The sequence below is a fragment of the Alosa pseudoharengus genome, unplaced genomic scaffold (assembly GCF_046254945.1).
Source record: "Alosa pseudoharengus isolate Yale_2024_CS ecotype anadromous, Long Island Sound unplaced genomic scaffold, YU_APseudo_1.1 YU_APseudo_1.1_scf_2, whole genome shotgun sequence".
NCBI lineage: Eukaryota > Metazoa > Chordata > Actinopteri > Clupeiformes > Clupeidae > Alosa > Alosa pseudoharengus.
The window spans coordinates 2,977,259-3,004,650 of NW_027468663.1; the positions used below are offsets into that span (position 1 = coordinate 2,977,259).

Consider the following 27,392-nt stretch of genomic DNA (forward strand, 5'->3'; position numbering starts at 1 on the left):
TAATTAACACACCCCTGGGCAAAAGGTTTAATAAAAGGAGCGCATGGTGAAAAAACATCACATTATTGAGTGTAAGATAAGAATAAGCCTTGCGTCGTGCTTTGCGCCACCTTGCACCGGCTGCACGATAGAGCCCTTTGAGTAAATAGAGCATTTAGACAGAAGGAAATTCTGACCAGAGCGTGGGCAAAACAAATTTGGCCTGCAGGCTTTATGTAGAGACAGCTGCGATCTGCACTCGATTGCTCTTCCTGAGCCAACAGCTGTTGTGTCTCACTAGATTGAAATTGAATTTCACGTGAGAAGAACTGAACGTGGAAGTGCACAGAGTGTGAGAGAAGTGCATTCTATCAGAGAAAATTAATTCAATTTCAAAACATTACATTCAGTTCATGGGATTCAGTTACAAAGTTATGAATTTAATTTCCAAATATACCAGTCAAATATTATTTTTCAATACAATTGCTCAAATTCATCAATTCAAATGGAAATACAAAATATTCACATTCAGTTTCTAGTGGCAGAAAAATCACTCTATAGTGCAAGAAGACAGGTGGAGAGCCACCAAAGTACCTCTGAAGGAGTTAAAAGATTCAGCGGCTGAGATGGGAGAGACTCTGCGTATAACAACTATTGCCTGTGTTCACCAGTCAAAGCTTTATGGGCGAGTGGCAAAGCTCGTATTAAATCATTACTAAAGTTTGCCCAAAGATGTGGGAAAACGCCAAGGTCAAAAGGAATAAGGTTCTTTGGTCTAATGAAGAGGTAGAGGAGGGAAGAGAGGGAAGTGGAGAGGGAGGAAGTAGAGGAGGGGAGAGCATGGTAAGTGCGTATCAGGTGTGTGAGGCTGTCAGAGAGGAGGTATTGGACGTTTTTTGAAGACACCGGCTCTGTTCGAGAAACATCTAACAAGGGAGCGAGGCAACAAGTGCTGTTCAAAACTGAAAAAAGACTTTTTGCTGCCTTATAAGACTTCTTAAAATGACCTGAATAGTAGTCGTTTTTGAAGGCAGCATCAATGTATCCCTACTACCCACAATCCTTTGCTGCAACGTCTGAAACAGCTGGTAGGACTTGGCAGATTGTTCCACCTCGGGGGACCACAGATAAAAAAAAAATCTGGATTGCTGTGGGTGTGGGGCAGCAGTGCCAGACTTTGGAGGAACGCAGGGGGCACTTAAAGGGATATTCCACCATTTGGGGAATTACACCCATTTGCCACCTCCCCTTGAGTTAAACAATTGATTTTTACCTTTCTCCAGTTCATCCAGCTGTTCTCTGAGTCTGGCAATACCACTTTTAGCTCCAGCCTAGCATACAGTAGATCATTGAATTGGATTAGACCATTGGCATCTCGCCTGCTAGCATCACATTTAAAAGTGACAAAGATTTCTGGTAATTTTCCTATTTAAAACTTGTCTCCTCTCAAGTTAGAAAGTGTAATAAGACCAACGGAATATGAAACGTGGCGATTTTGTAGGCTGATTTGACATGGAACTGTACTCTTATTCAGGCGTAATAATCCAGTCACTAACGAATTCGTCTGCTGCAGCTCAACCTTGTTGCTGGAAGTTAGCCTACAGGGACTATTTTCAGGTGCTGCATGACATCATTGTGCTGCTGCGCCCATGGTGTTCCTTGATTATTACACTGGAAGGAGAGTATAGTTCCATGTCAAAACACCATGATCAGTCACACTTTCTAATGTTTTTGACCTGGCGGCAACCATCAAAAGCCGAGTTATGATAAAATGTCCAGATTGTGCGTTTTCATGAGTTTTCGATTGAGTCATCTATTTCAGTTCTATTCATGATAGAGTTCCCAAAATCGCACATAAGGTGTTAGAGTGTCTATTTTCGTAATTTAAAAGAAAAGCTAAAAACGCAATATTGCATTTTTGGCACTCAACGTGTTAAGTGAGTGCAGACTACGTTCAGTTTTTAACTATAGGGTAGTTTTCAATTGCTTCATACAACTATTTTCAATTTATCTCACTGTGATGATTCATAGAATTCAAAAGTTAGGTTGATTCAAAATTATATTTGTATCGCCTTTACTGCTTCAGAGTTGCTGCCTATGGGCATGCACAAACATGTCCTTAAAACAACCCTTAATGTTCGTTTTCAAAACTGTGCAACTCACCGAGTGGTTAGTGGTGTTCGTTGATGTTCCAAAATAAGTAGCGTAGCGAAATACAGTTTGTCATGTTTTATTTGGCATTTTGTAAAATACCATTGATTTCTGTTGGAAGACTCATTGCACGTTGATATTACTGCACCACCAGAAACGGGGCTGTTTACATTTGCTTCATGCTCAAATATTGAGCGGAAGTTTATATGCAGTTGTGAGGTATCTGAAAAAATAGTTCCACAATAGCAGATAACACGGCTGGAAATTATACGTTGCGCCGATATAATTGTTTTTAATAATCAACGAACACCACTAACAACTCGGTGAGTTGCACAGTTTTGAAAACGAACGTTAAGGGTGTCCACCACTCTAGTTCATCCAAAACAAACCAGAAAAGGGACTCAATACTAGTGCTAAATACTGGAATTATCCTTTAAGTATGTTCACATACCATATGATTTTATTTTGACTCGACCCACTTATGAAGTGGGTGACTCGACCCACTTATGAATAGGTATATTACGTGTGTGCATTGTGCTCAGTAGCTCTGACAAAAGCCTCTATGCATTAATCATGGAACTGTGCATGCACATGGTTCTACATGAAGTTTTACATGAAGATAATACTAGGACCTTACCAAGTGTGTTTTGTTGTAGAATTACAAATATTTATGCAATGTAAATTAGACATTTGTTCTCACAAATGTCTTATCTAAGAGTAGTGTACAAATCTTAAAAGTAATGATTGCTTTTGTGTCTTATGTCTTCAGGATGAGCTCTGTAACTTTACTTGGCAGGAAGTGCAAGACCGTCTCATCAGCTTGCAGCGTGAACAGCAGATATGCATCCACAAAAAAGAGCTCACAGAACTGGATATCTACCACAGAATCCTACGTTTCAAGAACTACACTGTGGCCATGGTCAACAAATCAGTGCTACCCGTGCGGCTACATCTCCCCATGTTGGGTGAAGTTGTTTTCCTCACACAGGGACTCAAATACAATTTTGAACTTATTCTCTTTTGGGGTCCTGGTTCACTCTTTCAGAACAAATGGAACCTTCATCCTAAATACAAGCGTGCAAGCAATCGACTGGAGTTGGCACAGCAATTAAGCCGGGTAATCCTATTAGCAGGTGTGGCAAACCTGTTGCTCTGCCCTCTGGTGCTAGTCTGGCAGGTACTTTATGCATTCTTTAGCTATGCTGAAGTGATCAAGCGTGAACCAGGCAGCCTGGGAGCACGCCGCTGGTCTCTATATGGCCGACTCTACCTCCGCCATTTCAACGAACTAGACCATGAACTGCAAGGACGGCTTGGACATGGCTATAAACCAGCTGCCAAATACATGAACTCTTTTGCCTCTCCACTGCTTGCTGTGTTGGCCCGTAATGTAGCCTTCTTCTCTGGCTCAGTTTTGGCTGTGTTGATTGCACTCACAGTCTATGATGAGGATGTGCTGACGGTGCAACACATTCTAACAGCAATTACAGTGCTTGGTGTTGTCATCACTGTAACAAGGTGGGCATTTTAGCTGATGATGTTTAAACTGATTCAGAAGGGTGATTCATTCCATTTTAGCTGATTCATTCCATCTGAACGCTGACAGCAGAAAGCCTAATTGTCAACATTATATTCTGTGGTCCACAGATCATTCATCCCAGATGAACACATGGTGTGGTGTCCAGAGCAATTGCTGCAGTGTGTCCTAGCACATATCCACTATATGCCTGACCACTGGAAGGGAAATGCCAACAAGAGTGAAACACGTGATGAGCTAGCTCAACTTTTTCAGTATAAGGCGGTGAGACTGAAACTAGGGTGTTTTACCTCACAAATATTTATGTAGGTTAGCAGGAAATGACTGTATGTTTTAATTCAACATTATTTGCTAATAGAATGACAAGACATTAACAGAAAATGACAATAAATTAAAATACATCTGGTTGGTTATCAACGATTTTTGGTATAACAGAACACATCTCCTGTTGACAGGTTCTTTGTAATATATTATTAATGCAATGATACATTTACCACTGGTAGACTTGGATTGCTCTGACATTAATATGCATACTAAATCATATGCTTTTGCTGGGTCATGTTCAAAACTTGCACATGGAGACATTTATATTACTCAAAGTGCTGTATTCACCCACATATCAAATGTCATATATTTCTAGGTATTCATCTTGGAGGAACTGATTAGCCCAGTTATTACCCCATTCGTCCTTATATTCCTCCTGCGCCATAAATCTCTTGAGATCATAGACTTTTTCCGCAACTTCACTGTGGAAGTGATAGGCGTTGGGGATATATGCTCTTTTGCCCAAATGGACATACGTCGCCATGGAAATCCACAGGTGACTGATGCCATCTGAAATGAAATTCCTGTTTTGTCTCTATATGAATATGATTAAACCACTAAAGATCTGCTCTTAAGTCAGAATATGTAATGACTAATCTTCTATTATAGTGGCTGTCTGAGGGCCAGACAGAGGCTTCTGTCTATCAGCAAGCAGAAAATGGAAAGACAGAACTGTCGCTGATGCATTTCACTATCAAGAACCCACGTTGGCAGCCACCACAGGATAGTTCTGTCTTCATTAGTCACTTAAAAGAGAAAGTCCAGCAGGATGCCCAATCAGGACCCTCCACCCAACTTTTGTTGTCTGAGGCCCCACTCTGCGTGTCACTGTTTTCAAACGAGTCCGACACTAGTGTGAGTAGCTGAACTTAATTAATGAAGTGTTTTTCAAAGGGCAGATACATTTTCTTTGAAATTAACACAAAATTAGTGGTGTTCAAAATGACAAATAAATTCTGATTCTAATTTGATTCAGTTGAACTATATTTTATACCTCAATCTTCTCTGTTCCCAGCCAAACAATCCTCTGGCTAGTGTGTTCACTCATCCATGGTTGAAAGCACCTGGTCTGCCTAGCCGGGACTGGCGTTTCCTCCCCCATAACACTACTGCCTCAGCTGCTGCTTCCGTGCTGGCTTCACTGTCTGCTTCACAACCTTCCCCAGCCAGCCGTACCCACTCTGTGAACACACTTTTGCCCTCAAACAGCCGCCATTCTTTATCACAGCACCATGGTAGCACTATGTACTTCAGTGACCGCACTGTAGTGGACAGGTGAGGTCCAGTTTGATGCTGGTAGATAGGAGTTCTGTTTGGAACATGAACTTAGACATAATGGTAAATCAGAGAGGGTTAAAGCGGAGCTAGTAATCAAGAATCTTTGGGTAAATGGTTTGTATTTTTTCTGAAATACATTCTGATCTTGGTCTGAAGTACATAATGGTTGGAAGTTATGTGATATAAAGAGTTATCACATGTTGAGGACTTTACTTCATTTGCATTTTCTGAAGTAAATACTACAAAAAATAAGATGCGTAAAACAAATATTTTGTTTTTGCAAAGTTGAAATTATATTTATGGTATGCGCAGAGAGTGGGGAGAGGTAGAGAAAAGCAAAGCTGTGTGAGGACAATTGTATTGGAAAGGTTATCAAAACAAATCAAATATGGAAATGTAGAAAGATAATAGAATAGAAAGAAATGTATAGAAATTTGATGAAAATACATACATATTTAGGAACACTATGCAAGATTTTCACCTTAATATAACCTTTACAAAGCCAATTTTATGGTAAACAAACTTGTAATATGGGAATCTTTCACCTAGCATAGCCATACAGCATAGCCGTAGCGAGTCGCTAATCGTGAAACATTAACTTGATATAGCTCTTGGAGTTTTTGCCTGTTGTTAATCCTTCGCCTCCGCAACAAAAGCATTTCATTGTGTACAGGGGGAACAAGTCATGAGAAGTAGGCTATTTACAACGGCAGAGTAAAATATAAATATATCACCACTCTAGGAGGAGCTGTATAGTCGCCAAAAATACCTGAAACTGCATAGTAGTGTCATATAAGACAAGAAAGTTTTATGTTAAGCACTTCAAATTTAAGCACTAAAATTGCTTTGCAAACACTGTAATAATGTAATTTTGATCCCCAAAGTCAATAATTTGGCTTGATGCATGTTATATACAACCTGGTTATATCTGTTTAGTTGACCCTATATGGTTATTTTGTGTGTCTGCCAGCATGTCTGCTAGTGAGGCTTCAAGGCTCCATAATTCGGCACTGCTGATGGAGTATGCCTCTGCAGAGATGAGCCTTCATGCTATTTACATGCATGAGGTAAGCTCCACATATAAATAAGTACACATAATACATTGAGACAGTCTCCATAGTGCATGAAGCTCTTTATTTTTATTCTGAGAGCGTAGATAAAGTATGTATAAATATGTTGTACTTTTTACTAAACGTTTACTATGTCATCTGTTGGTGCATTACATATTATCATTGAGCAATACAATTTCACAATGAAATACATTGGTGCACACAACAAGATGATTTCTGCAAAAGTTATATCATTTACAACATTTAGGCAGTAGAAAATAATGCAGTGAAGTCTGTTATACAACTTATACCACTGTTGCCCCACTTATGTCCCACTTGTGGATATCATTTCTATATTTTGATCTGTAGATATCAACCAAATCATGGTATAAGTTGAGTTTGCTTGACCTTTTCATTTTAAAATCTGTCTATATCTCTGTGAACTCTGCTCTTCTGTATCAAAGATACATTATATGATAGACATCACTAATGGAGTTGTGTATCATACAGGTACACCAGCTGAACTCACTGTCTCAACGTGCAGGGGTAGCACTTTCACAGATCCCTGTGTCACTGAAGGAATCCAGCTGCAGCCCTGGTAAAATATGATATTAATGTAATGTATTAATCATCACTAGGCTTCTTATTAGAGTGCATGAAAATGCACTGTACTGTTATCACTAGTCGTTGTTGTCTTCTTTTTTTTCCTTCCTCTTCTTCTACTTCTTCTTCTTCCTCCGCATGAAAATACACTGTACTGTTATCACTGGGTTTCTTCTTATTCTTCTTCCAACATGTCATAATCACCAACAAAATTGTAATAGTTTTTTTAATTAATAGTTTAAAAAGTATAAAAGTTACAAAGATGAATAATACATTGCTCATGGGTCCTTTACAAGACCTATGTTACAAAGTTTGAACAAAGGGTTACACTTTACTTGACAGTATCGACATAAGAGTGACATGACATTGTCATGAACGTGTCATAAACAAGTCATAAAAAACGTTTATGACATAACGCTTCTGTTATTGTGACATGTGTTCATGACGGTGTCAGGTCATTCTTATACGAAGTACAACGTTTCTACATTAAATGGATCGAGCTGAATTATATGTAGAAAAAATGGTTGCAAGAATAACTAGAAATGCGATTCCAATGAATTACCAGTACATGAAAATACTATGTAAAATATAATGTAGTTAAAACAAGATAATGCAAGCATAGATGTACAGTACCCTCCAGAATTATTGGCACCTCTGCTACAGTGAAGTTGACTAAAAATCGGTATAAAAAATAATCTGTTGGTGATTTATTGTAATCTCACAATGAAAAAAATTAGGGAAAATCCCACCTTGAAGGGAAGCAATTATTGGTACCCGTGCTTGTAATACCTTCTTAAGCCTCCCTTTGCCAATAAAACAGCTTGTAATATTCTCCTATGACACCCCATAAAGTTGGTGAATACAAAACAAGGATTTAAGACCGTTCGTCTTAATAAAATCTCCCCAGATCGTCCAGATTCCTAGGTCCACACTTGTGCATTCTCCTCCTTGACTCACCCCATTATTTTTCTATGGAGTTTAGGGGACTGAGATGGCCGAAGCTTGATTTTGTGTTCAGCAAACCATATTTGTTTTGATCTGAACGTTTGTTTTGGTTCATTGACCTGATGAATGATCCAATCATGACCAACTTTTAGTGTCTTGGCAGAGATTGACAGATTTCCTTTGAAAATGTTCAGGTTTTTCTTGGTGTTTATGATACCATGCACCTTAATTAGGTTACCAAGGCCTTTGGGAATAAAAACAGCCCCACAATAGAACAGCCCCTCCACCATAATTCTCATTAGGCATGGGGTTCTTTTCAGTATAGTCATTCATCTGACAATAGACCACACTTCCAGACAAAGTCACTGTACCATTTAGTAACTCCTGCCGTTTACATTGGTAATTAAATGACTGGAAGGGCCTTTACCTGGCATGCCCTCTAAATAATCTATTAGCAGTGAGGTCACCCCTAAGATGATACCTTTGTCTGTAACTCTCCAACAGTGGTTCTTATGGAATTTTTTGCCTATCTTACCATCCTCCATACTGTACGTAGGGGGAAGATAACCATGGGTCTTTGTCCAAACATGTTAGTCACATTTCCAGATGATTAATGCCTTTTAATAATTGTTTTAACTGTAAATATAGGCATTTTCAACAAAGTACATAGTTTTCATAGACATTCTCTGACTCACAAATGTCAACACACTTTCTTTTTATTTAAGTTTAGTGTATTATCTTGTCTTTCCGATGTTGAAATATGACTAGAGGATTTAGCCTCTGTGTGATTTTATTTTTATACCATAGTGAAAAAGAAAGTCATGAACTACTTCTGGAAGTACACAGACACTCTGATTAACTTAAATAAATTGAAATTAGATAGGAAAATGCTTCGGTTAGGTTTTGTATATAAGATTTTTCAGGAGTGCCAATAATTGTGAGCAACGTGTTTTTGTTAAAAATATTTATTTATTTATGAGATGTTCCTTTTTCTCAAAATAAAGTTGCTTCCCTTCAATGTTGGATTTTTCCTATTTTATTTTCATTGTGATATTACAATAAATCACCAACAGATTCTTTTTTATACCGGTTTTTAATCAACTTTAGCAGAGGTGCCAATAATTCTGGAGGGTACTGTAGTTGTTAGGTTGCTATGTTGGTTGCAAGGGTGATCATGTTGGTTGCTGTGGAGGTTGCTAAGTAGTAATTGAATTAGACATGAATGTTGATAGATGGTTTAATATATTGGAATAGTTTAATGGATGTTGATAGACAGAACGTTTAATTGATGTTGATAGACAGATAGTTTAATATATGAATTAATGGTTGGAAGTGGATGGATAGAGAGATAATTAAATGGAAAGTATATTGTATTTATATTACTAGGGTAATTGTGATGGTTTCTAGGGTGTTGCTAGGGTTGATATGGTGGTTGCTATGCTAGTTGCTAGGGTAATCATGTTGGTTGCTCTGGAGTTACATTAGAAATGGATGTTGATAGGTAGTTTAATGGATGTTGACAGATAGTTTAATGAATGTGTATAGGTAGATAGTTTAATGGATGTTGATAGACAGATAGTTTAATGGATGCAGTGAAGAAAAAGAAGTGAAAGAAAGTGGGGAAGAGAAAAGTAAGCTATTCAGTTCAATGAAGAGAGACACAGAGAAGAGGTTCCACTGAAGTTGCTGCAGTCAGTGAGAGAGCACAGGTGCAGTTGATTGCATTCTAAGTCGTTAATAGCCTATTATGATGTCAAAATGCTAAATGCAAAATCTATGGGGAAATTAAGCTTGTTTTTTGTTAATATCTCAAAAAGTATTAAGTTTACAAAAATGAAAAATACATCGCTTAAGTGTCCTTTTCAAGACCTACTTGTCAAAGTTTGAACGAAGTTTCTACGTTAAACAGTTGAAACAAGACTTGCAATGTCTCAGGCGGGTTTCGAAACCCAGGTCTCCTGGGCTCCTTGGAAGACTTACCATTTTAACTACTGAGCTACTCAGAGTTGAGATATGAGTGTAAGAGTATATCATAATTCATCCACTTTCAAAATGTCATTAGATACCGGAATAAGTATACATGGAGCAGAATCCCAGAACCCTATTTTGTTAACTTATAGCCAAACAGCTAACATTCACTGACAATATTGTTGATGTCCAAGACAACCAGGAATAGTATTTTGAAAGAGTGTCAAATTGATTGTTGCATATTTTCTAATACTACAAAAACAGTTATTTTCATCAGTGGTGGTGCATGTTACCCTGGAAATCCAGAGTTCTCGCGAGAGCACAATTTGAATAGTCTCTGCGAGACACTCTGGCAATGAGTAATGATGCACGTTACTTTTACCCCTTTCATCGCGAGGAACCAGTCACATCGGTGTATCTGATAGGCGGGCCAGAGGCGAGCTAAACAGATGACGACCGCGCTGCAACAAATCAGTCAGTAAACATTGGTCGTAGTGTTATCCAATTGCGTCGAAGTTCGGAATTAGTCAGTAAACATTGTAGTCATTTCTGTATTTGGAAAAAACTATTACTCTTATTTTCCATTCACCTGCAGGTCAGGTGGCATCCATCAATCCAGACAACCACTCAATTCCCAGCAATAGAAGACTGGGTGGCTGGATGGAGGAGAAGGAGGAGGAAGAAGAAGAAATAATAATAAACAGATCAGCATCTGAGTCAGGAGCAGTTTCTGAAGTGCCTTAAAATTTTGTGGTAAGGGAGCATTTGTTGCATGGTTAAAAGGGTTTATTTTTTTCAAAACAAAGGGACGTCGGACTAGTGGGCTGTAGGACTAAAGGGAATTTTTCGGGTTATTGAGAGGTCCCAAACTGAATTGTTTTTTGGGTTTTTGGGTCCCAAACTGAATTGTTCTTCATTAGTCTACATACAGTACATCAATCAAATCATTCACATTGTGGAAATTGGACAGGCAGGTTAATGAACAAGTGTCCTTCCACTGTACTGCACATTACCCTCTATTCTACGCTATCTCATGTCCCCACAACATTATTTTTGAGGTGGTCCATCAAATGGTCCAATGCAGTTTTCTAAGACGATCTTAATTGTTTTCTGTAGCTGGATCTACTACATGCAGAGCAGCCAACAAAGCCTTGAGATGATTACGTGACATAAACAATTTGGCCCACTGGTTCCCCAGTAGCAGTGGATATTAAGGAGGGAAGTGAACCCCATGTAAATGATCAATCCCAGAAACCTGTGAAACTCTTCTGGGGGTCTCTTCGTCCCATGTCCCTGCACTGTTTGCATACGACGACCTACTAAGCACAAGCTCCCACCCCTTCCAGTTTATAAAACCACATATGTCTGAGACAATAGTGTGAGTGAAAAACATTTGAAGAAGTATATTTCACGCTGTGTTTTAGTGGCAGTCTGCACCGCCCTATGCACACCACCTAAATCTATACTTTCTTCCTCCATCCCCTCATGGTCTTCAGCATTGTGAGCGCACACTCATCAGAAGTCAGCTGCCTCTTCCTCTTCAGGCTTACAAGAAGGTCTGTGTAGGGCTTGTCCTGTCCTCCCATACCTTTGATTGCTGGACAAGAAATCACTAGAGCCTAAACCTTCAAACTTCTTGGAGTACAGATTTAATCAGATTTATCTTGGGACGCTCATGTCAAATATATGATTTCCCAAGTCAGACCTGTCTACAACTGTCTACTCATTGAGAAAACATAGGGAAGTGGTTACATCTAGGAGCAGAACCAAAAAACATGAACTCTATTTTATCCCTCGTGCTCTTAAACAGTACTATAAGTAATTTTATACTTACTGTACTCGTCCTCTTGATAATTTTAGCTTGTTTTATATATGCCCTTATTTATGAGTTTTACTTTGTTGTTTGACTAAATTCAGGACTGTAAAAACATTACATTTTTCTAATGTTTTTGCCATGTCAAACTAATAAATGAAATCTGAAATCTTGTCATCCTCCATCTGAAACAACAGCAAAACCATACAAATGTAATATACATTTTTTTTTTTAAATCACAAAACCACATATGCATGTGTGTATGCACACACATACACACACACACACACACACGCAAGAACAGGTAGCCTAAACTATTGAAGCATTCTGAATCACTCAAAATATGTATAAGTATGAAAAGTCATTTTTATTACACAAGGGTTTAGCTACCCTAATTCTGATTACCTGGCTGGCATCAAGAAAGACATTACCTAGTAACTAACTTCTGAAATGCATTTCGGACAGAATATGTGATTTCACATCATGTTTTCTATAACTACATATTGAGAGGAGTAGAATAGCTATCATCTATTTCAAGTTATGCTATCTTAGAAAATGTTCAGACAAGCACGTCTGATGTTTGTCATTTACACAGAGGTTAGCAAGCTAAAATTTCACTACAAACTGCCTAGCAAGGTAACAACCTGAAGAAAGGCAATAAGTTAATGACATTTCTGACAGAATCTGTAATTTCACGTTTTCTATAACTACATGTTGAAAGGAGTAAAACTATCGATATTTAATATTCACGTCAGAGACCGTAACTAACGGTTACGGAATTTTGAGATATGGGATAAGAGGGTTGTTTGTTTCAGTTTTATATGGTACTATGTACTACAGGGCATGTACTACATTGAATGAGATGTCTGTTAGTTTGTCCTTCGAGTTGATACCAAAACTTTTGCATGCAGACTGTTGTTCTTAATGCTGTATGTCTGAAGAAAGTTAGAGTAAAAGCATTTTCACATTTGTTGACAGCTGAAACGTTCATCAGATGGATGGAAACACTGGACTTACATAATCTTTTTCTGATCACCATTCAAGAAGTTTGGTTCAATAAATGAGAACTTCAGAGAGGTCAGAGGTTATGGACTCGCTCTTGTAGTCAACAAGGAGGGGAAACCACAGATGTCTTCATCACCCCCACAAAGAAACACCAGATAGTACCACAGTGTTGTGTGCTTGTGTGTAAGTGTGTGTGCATATTGTGTCTTGTTTTAAGACAGTATTTTAAATAAAACCTGGGCTTTATGCCAATGTACTGGTTCTAACTGCACTCTGAATTGATTGTTTTGTTGTTTTTTGTTTCCTTACTTGCATTCATATAGGCCTATGATGTTTGATTTATGTATAGAGTAGACAGTTCTACTATTATATATTATATATGTAAAAAATAAGGGACAAGTAGTGGATTAACTTCAAACTTACATTTTGAATTCCAGCATAGAAACTTTATCATGGAATATGTCAGTTGCAAACCCATAGTCTGTAAGCACACATAAATACAGACATACACACCCCGCAATCCTTCTGGGCATGGTGGTGCAGTATTGACTTCACTGCCTTTAATGCTGGAGACCAGAGTTCGATTCGCGGGCGCTGCCCATGTTGGTTTAAAGGACATGATGTTACCTTGACGACTCCTCAGTTCTCACAATTCTATATTCTCAGTGCCCAAAAGTCTAAGGCTGAGATCTGCCGTGACACTGTGGCTTACAGTACAGCAGCAACAAATGCTGCAAAATTCAGAAATTATTCAATAAGCAACAAGGCTCCCAAAGGGCTGCTTAGAGCCTAATCGTTGCTGCTTACGGCTATATTTAGGGGTCCAAGCAACGCAGCTGCGGTAAACTATTGGTTTTGTTCTCATCATTAAGGGTCCAAGCAGCGAAGCTGCAGGAACCCTATTGTTTTTGTTCTCATTATTATTATTATTTTTCTCCACCTAAAAGTGTTTGTGCAGCAAAACCCATCAGACCAAGAAACTTGAAACTTCGGAATGTGGTCCCAGGGCCTGGGCCCGGTTGAACAAAGCACCTTAAGATTTTTCCCATAAAGGGGCCATGTAGTGGCCTGTTAACAAAAAGAAATTAAACTTAAATCAAACATTCAAGTGGCAGGCTGGATTAAGGTTTTGTGGCTGGTTTATTTGTTCTCTCGCACTGGTAAAAAAAACATATGCCCACCACCCAGGTGCATACAGGCCCCCTCCTACCTATATTCATCTTTACCTGTGCCCACTACTGCCCCCAGGTGTCTAAACCAAATATTGTAGTAAAAGAACCAAAATAACTTTATTAACTTATAATGAGCAAAAGAATATTACCAAAATATATATTACTAATGTGAGCAAAATCATAATAATAAACAAATTAATTAGAAAAATTACCACTACTGAAAGCAAACTAATGTAGTTCCAACAGGTCATATTATGCAAAACTCACTTTTGTACTTCCATTTGAGTCTCTAATGCTTCTACAAACACTCCAGGTACGAAACAAAACCGTGCGTTGAGTTTTTGCGGGTTAGTTGAGAAAGGTTGATGTCTGAAACTATGCGCTTCTGTGAGCCAGTCAAAAATCTCCCTTATTGAGATGTCACAAATAAGGGAAATTTGAATATTACTACCCCGCAGAGCCATATAAGGCGCTGACTACCCACTCCCATCTGAAAATTCCCACCTACTAGGAACTTCCTGTCGAAGATCCTTCATTTTGGTCATAGCCTATTGTTTCCAACAGTAGGCTAGGTTACACAAAATATCCAAATGTCTTTTACGCACCTGATATCATCCATATTTCAAGTATACAAACAGAAACTCCCCAGCACACGTCTAGTTCTTGTATGACACGAGTGGGAGCGGGTTTGGTAAACGATATTCCCGCGGCTGTAATTTGGCCGTAGGTATAGGCCAAAGGCCATATAACGTAGCCTAGGCTACACTGGAAGCGACCCAGGCCATCTGGTAATAGGCAGCAAATTTCATAAATGCTTTTAAACTTTTGAATACATCAACTCTACTGGGCTTATATACCGACCCAAATAAAGTTTTACCTTTTATCATTTGACATTGTTAGGCCATGTTACATCAAACATGCAGGTGAATTAATTGATTCTGCTATGGTGGTTAATGTATTTAGCAGACGTTTCGGCTAAACTCCAATAACTTTACTATTAGGCTACTTTACTACGTAAATTAAACAGAACCGTCAATGCCGTTTGTCACACATTCTTTATTATTCCTGCATAACAAATTGCATTTTATTACTGGCGGTCTGAGCAGGGGCGTCACTAGGTTTGAAAGACAGGGGGGCTCAGACCCAAGAGTTGGAGGTAATGCGTGCGCCAAAACATTTATCACACCTTTAAAGGGCTTCAATGAATTGAAGGATATACTGGTACAATAGCATTAACAGGGACAGAATGTCATTAGTTTTCACCATAGACAGTCTATGGTTTTCACACTCACAATATTGCTGATTATAACCAGGGCTTTGGACCGGTTCAAGGAACGAAAACCGGGAACTTTTTGTATTTTACAGGGAACAGAAACGAAACCGGAAACGTTATTATTTTTTATGTTCTGGAACAGGAACACTTATTTAAAATAATGGTAACCGGTTAATACCGGTTTTATTTCGTTCCTCAAAGTTTTCGTTGCCTAATTAACTAAAAAAAAAAAGTAATTATTTTCCTGCGCACGTTACCATGACGGCTGAGGTTCACTTCCTGTGTGACATCACATCAGACATTCGCTGACTGAATAGACCTCTGAAGTTCGCCTACAAAAAAGCTGCCATCTTTGACATCCGGTATCTGGCGATTTTTCCTATGGGAAAATAACATGGGGATTTTGAATAATCGCACCTGTTAAAGTCTCGTGGGGATGAAAAAGTCTGAAATGCAGACGTTTTCCTGAACACACTTTTGTCCTCTGCCTTCGAGTGGATACTGTGATCTCCGGTAATTGAAGGCGGCACACTTAGATTTTTGCTACTCCAGAGCTAACTTGCAATGCAATTTGCCATAGGTAGTTAGCTTCAATTAACAACCGGATCTCCTTATATGGGCAAAGATGGCCGTTTTGGATCTTTTTTGTAGGCGAACTTCAGAGGTCTATGGAGAGAGAGCGATGGATTACAAAGTCTCCACTCCACATCTTAAATAAGAGGTGAATTACGATCCATCGTTAATTAAAACGCTCATTCCAAACACAATATCAATAGCTATATTTGTCGACTCCACGTTAATAATGGACTAGCGAACATTAGGGGAGCGCGGGGCACAAAGTAACACTTTTTGGTTATGGCTAAATAATTCTAAAATCATTTGAGTTTCACTAGTTATACTTTTTAACAACCAACATACATATCTCTGTTACACATATGCACTGGAAGTTTGTTTGTAGGAGCTACTGTTCTTTTACAATTCCACCGAGAGTGGCGATAGGTGAAATGTTACAACCTGCCCCATATGCGGGGTTAGTTGTAACACTCATCCAAACGGCTGTTTTTAATTAGATTAATTCAATAAATGTATCTGAATGTGTATGATAGAATAGGATCTGACTATTTATGATACATAAGTCATGAACTAACAACAGACGTGTGTCGAAAATTGACTTTATTTTCTATACGGAGAAATAACATGAGAAATATGCGCCAAAGGAAGCAAAGAGTCTAACCAAGGTCAATCCTGCCAAGAAAAGCCCTCAAACCTGAAAACACATGAGGCAAAATGCAAAACATCACAAAAACTAACTAAACTAACACTAATACGCGCATATTTTTGTATTGCAACATCATTGTACAGTATGAGTGGCTTAGTTGTAACAGCGCGTTACAACTAACCCCGCTGGGTCACGTTTGTTATAAGATAAGCTAGCTCCTGCTATGAGTTGGCTACATGTTTCAAAACGGTGTTCATTTTTACCCTACAAGACGGTTATTAAGATGATAGAAGATTGGAGTCAGTGAGCTGCACCCACAACTCAGTAATGGAAAGACAAGTACCACCTAGACATTTAAGTTGATGTCTTCAAAAGGCGTTTTGCTGCAGATCTACGTGGAAACACGTCCATACTGACTGAAAATTTGTGGAATACCGTCTCATAGTAATGTGATTAACTGACCAATAGCATGCCTCGATCAACCCCCTGCAAATAGGGAAAAAGTCCGTGTTACATTTAACCCCGCGTTACTTTGTGCCCCGCGCTCCCCTAGGCCCAGGCGCGCCTGCAGGTGTAGGCTACTGCACTGTGCGTACCATCAAGCTAACGTTACTCAACAACAACATTTCCCTTGTGTGCGTCTATTCACACCAAATTGGCCTACCATACCTTCCCAAATATGCACAGTATCCCTTTAGCTGCATGCCATTGGGCTATTTACCATCTATTACGTAAAGTTAGTGAACACGTTATCAAAATTAACGTGCACGCATTTTGTTTGAGCAGGAGAGAGAATACGCACGCAGACACGCAATAGGCTACTTGTTGTTTTCTTTTACTCGGCTATCTATATATGGTTATCAGCACACAATGTTGAGCTAATTCACTAACTCAATACTCATCATGGATATCACAAGTTTAAACAACGAAAACAGAAAGGATGGAGGCAGCAAAGCTAGGAGTTATTCCAGATGGGCAAGGTAGGCAATTGGTGTGCTTGTCAGAACGTTAGACTGCGCTAAAGCCAGACGTCACGTTACGCTAGAACAAAACTAAAGGTAACTTTAGCCTGTATAGGGCTGTATCAAGTTGTCCAAATGAATAGGTCATTGTAGACATTGTCGTTGTATTATTGCATGTGGATGTTGTTATGCTATGTAGGCTACTTTTTTGCTGACCAATGCAGTAGGGTGACCAGACGTCCCGAAAAATTCGCGACAGTCCCGATATCCAAGCAGTTGTCCCGAATCCCGAATCCTGCCCTAATTGTCCCGAAAATTATACTCAATCAGAATACTGAGTAGTTATTTTCTGATAAACATTAAAAACTGTCCGTAGAGAGGTTGAGTCGACTGCATGCAGCACCCGACGGCAGCTAAGTGTCTGGATGCAGCCCGGCTACTTTGTTTCTTTTTGACGTTCTATAAGGCGCGAATATGCACTGATTTCGCGAAGCCGAGGACATTGAATGTGCAGGCAGCGCAGCAGGCAGAGCCAGCGCGTGTCCAAAAAAAAATACGTCGGAAGTTCGGCCTAATGTCCATGTCGTTTTAACATAATCTACTTAATCTAACAATTATTTTGTATTCTTACTTAATGACCCATAATTTTGGCAAGGCTTGTTATTAGGTTAGGCTATTATCCTTATTCTGAAAGGTCTGATTTGCACTGTTACGCAGTCATTGTTTTTTTTTTCCCCCACAATGACATTTTGAGTTCATGATTTCTCTGTTGTATTTTGTATTTTTGTTGTATGTGTTTTGGTACAGGTTTGAAAATTCGCTGTAGGCCTACCAATCCCCCCCCCCCCCCCCCCCCCCCCCGCTGGCCTAAAACGGACATAAAACGGACAAATATTGTTCACGAGTGATTTTTTTTGCGGGGGGGGGGGGGGGGGGGGGGGGGGTGTGATGGGTGTGTGGCGCCCCTGATTAGGCCTACTGGATGGCCTTTCCCCCGACGACAGTTTTAATTTGTTGTTGCCCGAGTGACATAACCATGTGTCTTAATAATGTCGTTACGTTTGTGTGGAAATTTTCTCTTTTAACAATAAACTACACATTTGAAATAATTGTAGGTCTATTTAATTATTATTATTATTATTAATAATATAATTATTATTATGTAATAATGGTTGTAATATTATTACATTTGGTTTAAGCTGGATGAGAACGATGTGACATAATTCTATAGCATTAAACAGCTGACAGGAACGAAATTAACCGTTCCGGGAACAGTATTTTTTTGTTCTAACCGGTTCGGGAACGTCAATTTATTGGTGGAACTCATAACCGGAAACGTTATAATTCCGTTTCTGTTCGGAACGAACCGATTGGGGAAAAAAATCGGTTCAAAGCCCTGATTATAACAACAGTCTGCGGTGACTGATATTGTATGTTGCTTGTGGCGCCCCCACACTGAAAGAAATGACTTGTAGAATTTACTTAATAAAATCCTTGTAAGTATTTGCACTCAAACTTTCTAAGTAAATTTTAATGCTGTAATATCAAGTATAACTTACTTACCAGTATCAAGTACAATGTACTTACTACTAACCTTAAAATTTGTGATATTATGTAAATGTTATTTAATTATTTTCATACAGGAATATCAGTTATCAAAATATTAAGTAAATCTTACATGTCTGTAATATTTACTGTTATGAAGTGAATAAGTAGATTTTACTATATTTTTTCTGATTGAAATGTTTAATTACCTAGTTTTATTAAGTTGTTTTACTCACTATAATTCTGCAATGTTACTTATTTTCTTTTGATAAATCTTAACCTTATGCAGTTAATATACTTTTACCACATACCACACAATTAAAATGTAATGCAATTAACTGTTTATTTTCTCAAAACAGCCATGCTCACAATGTTGACACATTATATGAACTTAACGTTGGGGCGGGTGGCAACAAATAATGCCGGGGCAGTCATCACTGAAACTCAACACTGCATGTACCCACTGATATGTTTTTACTGTATTGAAAAAGTAAAACACTGTTGAATGCTCATTCAAAAAAAAAAAAAAAAAATATCACTGGTGACCATACATACTGCCTGTCAAAATGTTTAAGGAAAAAACTAAAAAAACAACAGGAGGTGAAGTTTTACAGCGACAGACTAACACAACCAGAATCCTAAAAGGACAGTATGTTTTACCATCAGTAAAATTAACAATCAATGCCACTCCTACCCAATGTTTTTGTCTCCAAGTATTACAACATATCAAAGATAAAACACTCAATTTGTCGGAAAATATTGCAAAGATGTGGTTGTGTCAATATTATCTTGCTCTCAAAGACAAACACACAACATACAACACAACACAACATAACACAACGGGAAGCCAAAAGCATTTGACAAAAACTTAAGCCAGCAATTTCAACTTTAAAGCTTGTATTTTTGGGGAAAGCTTAATGCCATCCAAATCCAAGAAAAGTTTTTGGAAAACTTCAAAAGTGTATCGAAGTGCTGGCGGATATGCAAGGTTGAGGGCATAAATGAGTCCCATAAGCAATGCGCACGCTTTTGCGGTGCATCCACATCCTTCGATCATCTCCTTTCCTTCAACAAAGATGGCCACATCAGCTGGATCCTCTGCACCATGAACCACCAGGATTTTGAGGACATGTTGCCTGGCATCACTGCGGCAGTCCTCCTGCATACAATTTACAAGAAAAAAGACAATTCTATTGAGCGACAAATCAGAATTTCCTCATTCATAATGACGTCCAGAAAGTAAATCATTAAGTTGATTGTGAGCTGTAATCATACTTTACCGGGCAATCTTCAAAAAGGTCCTCCACTTTCTCACCCAGGTACACAATGAGGCTGCGGATAACAGTGTCACGTTTCTCCTCAATGCTTTGGTTCTGTTAACAGTTTAATATAGTGTCAATACTGAAGCCATATTCATAAACAATGAACTGTCTCAGGAAAACACAAGAGCATACACTAAATTGCCAAAAGTATTGGGTCACCTGCCTTGATGCACATATGAACTTAAGTGACATCCCATTCTTAATCCATAGGGTTTAATATGACGTCAGTCCACTCTTTGCAGCTATAATAGCTTCAACTCTTCTGGAAAGGCTCCACAAGGTTTAGGAGGGTGTTTATAGGAATTTTTGACCATTCTTCCAGAAGCGCATTTGTTAGGTCACACACTGATGTTGGATGAGGAGACTGGCTCTCAGTCTGAGCTCTAATTCCTCCCAAAGGTGTTCTCCTGGGTTGAGGTCAGGACTCTGTGCAGGTCAGTCAAGTTCAGCCACACTAAACTCTGTCATCCATGTCTTTATGGACCTTGCTTTGTGCACTGGTGCACGGTCATGTTGGAACATGAAGGGGCCATTCCCAAACTGTTTCCAAAGTTGGTTGCTTTGTGCACTGGTGCGAGAGTTTTTGAGACAATTCCATACTCCCAACTTTGGAAACAGTTTGGGAATGGCCCCTTCATGTTCCAACATGGACATGGATGACAGAGTTTGGTGTGGCTGAACTTGACTGGCCTGCACAGAGTCCTGACCTCAACCCAGGAGAACACCTTTGGGAGGAATTAGAGTGGAGACTGAGAGCCAGTCTCCTCATCCAACATCAGTGTGTGACCTGACAAATGCGCTTGTGGAAGAATGGTCAAACATTCCCATAAACACACTCCTAAACCTTGTGGGAAGCCTTCCCAAGAGTTGAAGCTGTTATAGATGCAAAGGGTGGACCGACGTCATATGAAACCCTATGGATTAAGAATGGGATGTCACTTAAGTTCATATGCACATCAAGGCAGGTGACCCAATACTTTTGGCAATTTAGTGTACATGTGGAGGAGTCATGTGAGCCACAGAGTGTTGAAGCTACTGAGTGTTGAAGCTACTGAGTGTGAGAATTTGTGCTGTATATGCTTATGAATATGTGTGTGTGTGAGAAAGAGAGTCAGAAAAACTGAAGGTCTATCTTCCTACAAAAAAGTGAGCAAGCACACCTGACTTAGTCTGTACAAGAACGGTCTCAGCTCAGTAGCTTCAACACTCTGTGGCTCACATGACTCCTCCACATGTACACTAAATTGCCAAAAGTATTGGGTCACCTTTACAGGCAGATGTGGTGTTTCAGGCAGTTTTACAGGCAGATGTGGTGATTCAGAGAATGTATTTACTTATTCAACTTGTAATGAATAAGAAACCCTTTAATCTATCCTCAACTGTCCACTACCCACTGCAAGGTCACCATGTAAATCACAATTTAAGATATTAAGAGTGAATAATGGCTAATACTAACCGCAGCAGTATTATATCATGCATAGATTTTTACTTGCCTGAATGAGACTCACACTCCCTCAACTCACACTCCACTCCTGCAGAAAATCCTGCCTCCAACAAGTGACACCTCAACTCACTTCTTTCTGTTGAGAGAAATATATTAATAGCACACAATACAGATTAACTTCATAAATACAACGTTTTAAGTCTAAACTAAAGCAATGATGCGTTCTGAGTTTGTCACAGTGTAACGGTGTTAATAAAGTGCTCCATATAGTTATTGTTAAATCCTGCTAAATGGGTCAAGACTTTTATTTTGGAATTATTCTGTACAGTAGTTGCATTGTGGGTGTCCTGCAGCAGAAGGGAAGTTAACTGCTGCAGGTAAGCTGGGCAAATGAGGGTCCGCATTAAAAGTCATTAAAAGTGTTATAAATTGTATTATATATGTCCTATATCTATTGTTAAAATCATTATGTATGTTCATCCACATAACTCGCGTTTCAGCGATGTTTTGTATTGTCTTGTAACTTTTATTTGGTTTTGTATTTTCGTTTGACCTTGAAGCACGATCGTATGGCTTTAGTGCAAATTTTAATATCACATTTATTTTGTTCAGGCGGACCAGATCTCACTGTCTTCCCTCATGTTGTATTTCCTGACCCATGCAGGTAACCTATTGTGTTTATTGTTTTGATTTTATGTTTCGTGAATGTTTTATGTTTCACTCGTAGCATGGCTAGCATTCGCGAGGTAGAATGACTAGCCGTTAACGTCTTTGTAGCGTTCTAAATGCAGTACCGCTGTATCACCACAAGAGTGGAGTGTTTACCTTTTTATGAGCGCTGTTTTGCGTGTTTACTAATGAAAATAGATGAAGTAGTGTTTGTATTTGTATGTGGTATATCGAATTCACTCTCTGATTGAATGTGTGCATATTCTACTGTTTATATTTATTTTATCATACTGGATGATCACCCCATGTAAGAATATAATTAGATCTAATTAGAAATGTAACAGATTTCAACAGATTAGATATATAAGTAGTTTACTTATACAGTTACATACATTTACACATTCACACTTATGTTTTTATGCCACATTATTCCCTTTTGGAATTTATTTTGTATTATTTTATTGACACACCTCACCTCATACTGGACCTGAAATGAAATAACCATATGCTTAGATACTTAGTGTAGTAATAGGATTGTGTCTGAGAGCAGAAGGGAAGTTAACTGCTGCAGGCGGACCAGATCTCACTGTCTTCCCTCATGTTGTATTTCCTCACCCATGCAGACAAATAAACCTGCTTCATCTACCATCATCGTTTCCGAGTAATACACCAGTAAAACACAACGCAAGTTACAGTGGTGCCGTGACCCCGTGTTCTCCAGTTGGTCGCCGATCAACGCCTCTTCGGACCGGTGGGCCTGTTGTCCTCTTTTGGCTTAACATCAGCTGAGTGCATATGGTTCAGTATACCTGCAGCATGTGAATTATGTAATTATATGATTGTGATGTGAGATGATAGTATTTGTATTATAGTGTACATAGGTTTTCTGCTTTCTACTTTTCTACTTTCTACTTTTCTATATTGCTCTTTCATTGTAATGGATAGCTCACAGTTTACCAGATCTCAGTACTTCCAGACTCCGGGTAGTGTTGGTCGGGGTAGGGGTTTATTGGGGGCGCCTATCCCTTTTCCAGAGTTTAGCTCAGATGTAGGTTGTAGCGTAGGGATGGCAGCCCATGCTTTACCTCCTCTCATTAGGGATTCACCACACACTGCTCCCACACAACAGGATAGCTCCTCCACACACCAGCTCCCGTACACGTCCACTCCTCTTGACCTTGTAGGTCAGATGGGTAACATTGTGCAACACATAGGTCAGCAGCTCGCAGACAGTATTCTCACACACTTGAGCAGGCCTAGCCCAACAGCAGCTACAGCTAGTACACACACACAGGACAGTCACACTCCAGCTCAGGACTTTTTATCTAGTTCATCTCAGCTTCACGTAGTGAGTCAGAGGAAAGTGAGAGATCCTCCTACCTTCAGAGGTGACTCATCAGATTCTGTTACACTTGAAGAGTGGATTGAGCTCATGCGGACCTTCATCAGGAAGGGTGGCCTGCCGACTGAGGAACAAGGTGAGGAGATTCTCATTCACTTAAGAGGCATAGCCAAGGATGTTGTCAGAGTGGGCATGAAATCTAGCGGAGTCGACATCAGGAGTAACCCAGATGTAATGTACAGTCTTTTGAGGAAGCATTTCAGTTGTCAGCAGTTTTCACCTCTCCCTTTGCAAGACTTTTACACCACTCTCCCTGAGCCACAGGAAGACGAATCAGGTCACACGAATGTTCATTCGGAACTGCCCGAACTCTGATTTGGCCCTCACATTTCGTTCTAAGACCATTGATAAGTGGTCTGCTTCTGAGGTGCAGGAAGTCTTGAATGAATACCACTCAGAGAAATTCATCAGAGCAGCAGGGAAGAGGAAAGATAAGACAGTCCTGGAGAAGGAAGTGGCTGTGAACAGGATAGAGGTGGCTACTAGCCCTGCGCCCCTGTGTAACCCACGGTCTCCACAACAGTCTGCACCCACAGATCACTCTTCTCTGGAGAGGATGATTAGTATGCTGGAGAAAGTTCTCATGAGCAATGCCCAGTCCAGACCGACTAGTAGGAAGCCCAGTGGCCTACCTCGGATTCAGGGCCTTAACGACACACCTTGCTTAGTCTGTAAAGACTCCTCTCATTCTGCTCTGTCACACTGTAGGGATAACAGACTGTGTTTCCAGTGTTTCTCGCCTGATCACCCACGGAACAAATGTCCACACAGAGGCGGGAGTGCAACACCCATCAGCCAGCCGTCAAACTGACTGATCTGCGTGTAGGGGAGGACCACGTAGATCTTGAGAGTGAGCCTCCCACCTCTAGTTTTGAAGCTTTTTCAGATTATGAATCTTTAAGTCAGCTGTACAGTAGTGATATTTCTTCAGACAAGACAGTAATTTTTCAGAGTTTACAGACAGTTCCAAGATCAGATAGTCTGTTTTACACATCAGTTTCAATTGAGAATGGCCCCACTTTTAAAGCCCTTATTGATAGTGGATCCATGGCATGTACTCTTAGCGAGTTTGCTGAAGCTAGTGTATTGGGATGCATTCCAGATATAGCAAAGCAGTCAGCGCACAACATTGTTATTGTTGGCTGTGGAGGCCATCGTGTCAGTCCCACAGCGATTTATGACCTTCAAGTGTCGATGTATGGTTGTTCCATGACGGTCCCTACTCTAGTTGTGCCAGGTCAGACTGAGGAGATGATCCTGGGCACCAACGCCATCAAGAGACTCTTGACACAGCTGAAAGGGACGACTGGCTACTGGAGACTCATGTCCACGCCCAGCCATATCCAGAGTGATGAGTGTCACGAGTTTTTGTCCCTTTTCTCCAACACTGAGAGGTGGAGAGGTGAGTCTGTGCCAGAGAGAGTAGGCACTGTGAAGCTCCAGAGAAGTGTGACATTAGAGCCGCAGACAGAACACCTGGTTTGGGGAAAGCTACCCGTGTCTTCAGTGTTGTCTGTGGGCAGCACAGTCATCGTTGAGCCGACAAAGTCAAGGTCAAGACCAAAGCAGATAATGGTTGGCAGAGTAATCACACCGCTTTGGGGAGATGGTTCTGTTCCGCTGAAAGTCATCAATCCAACCAACCACAGAGTCGTGTTGAGAAAGAACACCAAGATAGCTGATGTGTCCCCTTGTATCGCTGTGGAAGAACTACCACAACCAGAACAGATCAAGTCAAATGTACAGTGTGCTGAAAATGCCTGTCCCGCTTCAACGCCCAGATCCAGTGACGAGATTAAACATGTCCTGCGCAACCTGAATCTTCCCGACGTCGACTTGGAGTCTTGTGAGGTGTCAGCACACTGGAAAGATGAGCTGCTTCAAGTCATTGAGAGATATGAGTCAATATTCTCAAGAGACAAAATGGACTGTGGAGAAGCCAGAGACTTTGTCCATCGCATCCATTTGACCGATGACCGACCCTTTCGTTTGCCGTACAGGCGAATACCACCAAGCCAGTATGCTTCACTAAGAACAGCTTTGAACGAGATGGAGGAGAAAGGAATCATCAGTAAGTCACACAGTGATTATGCATCTCCACTTGTGTTGGTCTGGAAGAAGAATGGCGATTTAAGGATCTGCACTGACTTCAGGTGGCTTAATGCACGAACTGTCAGAGACGCTTACCCGCTGCCGCACCAGTCTGACGTGTTAGCTGCTCTGGGTGGAAACGTCTTCTTCTCCACTATGGACCTGACGTCAGGCTATTATAATGTGCCTCTACAGGAAGAGCACAAGAAATACACCGCTTTTTCTTCTCCCTTTGGCCTGCACGAGTACAACAGACTCCCTCAGGGTCTCTCCAACAGTCCAGCCACATTCATGAGAATGATGATGTCTATCTTTGGAGATGAGAACTTCAGTAGTGTTCTGTGCTACCTGGACGATCTGATGGTGTTTGCGCCGTCTGAGTCTGTGGCCCTCCAACGCCTTGAAATGGTCTTCTCCCGTCTGTCCAGTCATAATCTGAAGCTGGCCCCTAAGAAGTGTTTCTTCCTGAGACGATCCGTAAAGTTCCTTGGCCACATCATCTGTGAGGATGGAATCCAGACAGACCCTGGCAAAGTCGAAGCCATCAGCAAAGTCCAGAGAACAGATCTTATGGAGATTGATGGACAAACCCCGTGTCCAAAGAAGATCAGGTCGTTCCTCGGTATGGTGCTGTATTACCAACACTTTATCCAGGGATGTTCTGCCAAAGCCAAGCCGCTCTTCCAGTTGACTGCAGGTTCCAGCAAGCAGACTAATGTGAGAAAGGGAAGAAAACCTAGGAGGAGAATCAGCTATGCCAAACTTGCTCCCTCTGACTGGACGTCTGCATGTCAGACCGCTTTTGATACCTTGAAGTCAGACCTGCTGCAGAATGTAACTTTGGCTCATCCCACCTTTGACCAACCTTTCATTCTGGCCATAGATGCGTCCTTTGATGGAGTCGGGGCAGTTCTATCTCAAGTCCCTCCTGGTGAAGACGTGGCAAGACCAGTAGCCTTTGCCAGCAGAACGCTTTCTCGCTCTCAGATGAATTACCCTGCTCACAGACTGGAATTCTTTGCTTTGAAGTGGGCTGTTTGCGAAAAGTTCAGCCATTGGCTAAAAGGACGTCACTTCACAGCCTGGACGGACAACAATCCTTTGACGTACATCTTGACAAAGCCTAGGCTAGACGCTTGTGAGCAGCGATGGGTGGCTAAACTCGCATCATACAGTTTTGATCTGAAGTATGTTCCAGGCCCCAGAAATGTTGTCGCTGATGCATTGAGCAGAGAGCCATTTGTCCAGTCTTGCATAAGTCACCGTCTCGTCACAGAGCCATACTTGTCTCTTTTGAAGAATGTCAGTGGTGTTGTTGATGACACTGTTCAACATGCTTTCAAGTACACCACCAACCATCAGATGGTCCTGAGATCAGGAAATGGTCCACAGGACGCACACAGTGTTGAAGCCTCAGCCAGTGGTTCAGTCGGAGCTCCAGAAATTTCAGCTGTTTTGGACGCACACTCTACAGGTGGCCTGAGTGAAGTCATGGGGGCGAACCCAGCTGTTCCTCAATTGCAGCATGTTGACTCCATTCCCCACAGCAGTCTTGTGAACCAGCAGGGACAAGATGGAACCATCAACCGAGTTCTCTACTACATTGAGAGACGTCGAAAGCCTTCTAATGGCGAAAGAGCA

General features: G+C 40.4%; 1 protein-coding gene across 4 annotated transcripts in view; it reads left to right on the forward strand.

Moving 5' to 3' along the window:
- The window catches only part of atg9b (autophagy related 9B), a 150,037-nt gene extending 137,118 nt beyond the window's left edge, over nt 1-12,919 (forward strand). For all 4 annotated transcript variants that reach the window (XM_076293394.1, XM_076293395.1, XM_076293397.1 and 1 more), the window contains 9 exons: nt 2,900-3,648; nt 3,778-3,931; nt 4,308-4,487; nt 4,601-4,846; nt 5,007-5,266; nt 6,240-6,336; nt 6,829-6,916; nt 10,430-10,587; nt 12,626-12,919. In XM_076293394.1, coding sequence (XP_076149509.1) covers nt 2,900-3,648; nt 3,778-3,931; nt 4,308-4,487; nt 4,601-4,846; nt 5,007-5,266; nt 6,240-6,336; nt 6,829-6,916; nt 10,430-10,578 — 1,923 coding nt within the window. In that variant the 3' untranslated portion in view covers nt 10,579-10,587; nt 12,626-12,919. The remainder of the gene's footprint in view (nt 1-2,899; nt 3,649-3,777; nt 3,932-4,307; nt 4,488-4,600; nt 4,847-5,006; nt 5,267-6,239; nt 6,337-6,828; nt 6,917-10,429; nt 10,588-12,625) is intronic.
- Nucleotides 12,920-27,392: the final 14,473 nt, after the last annotated feature.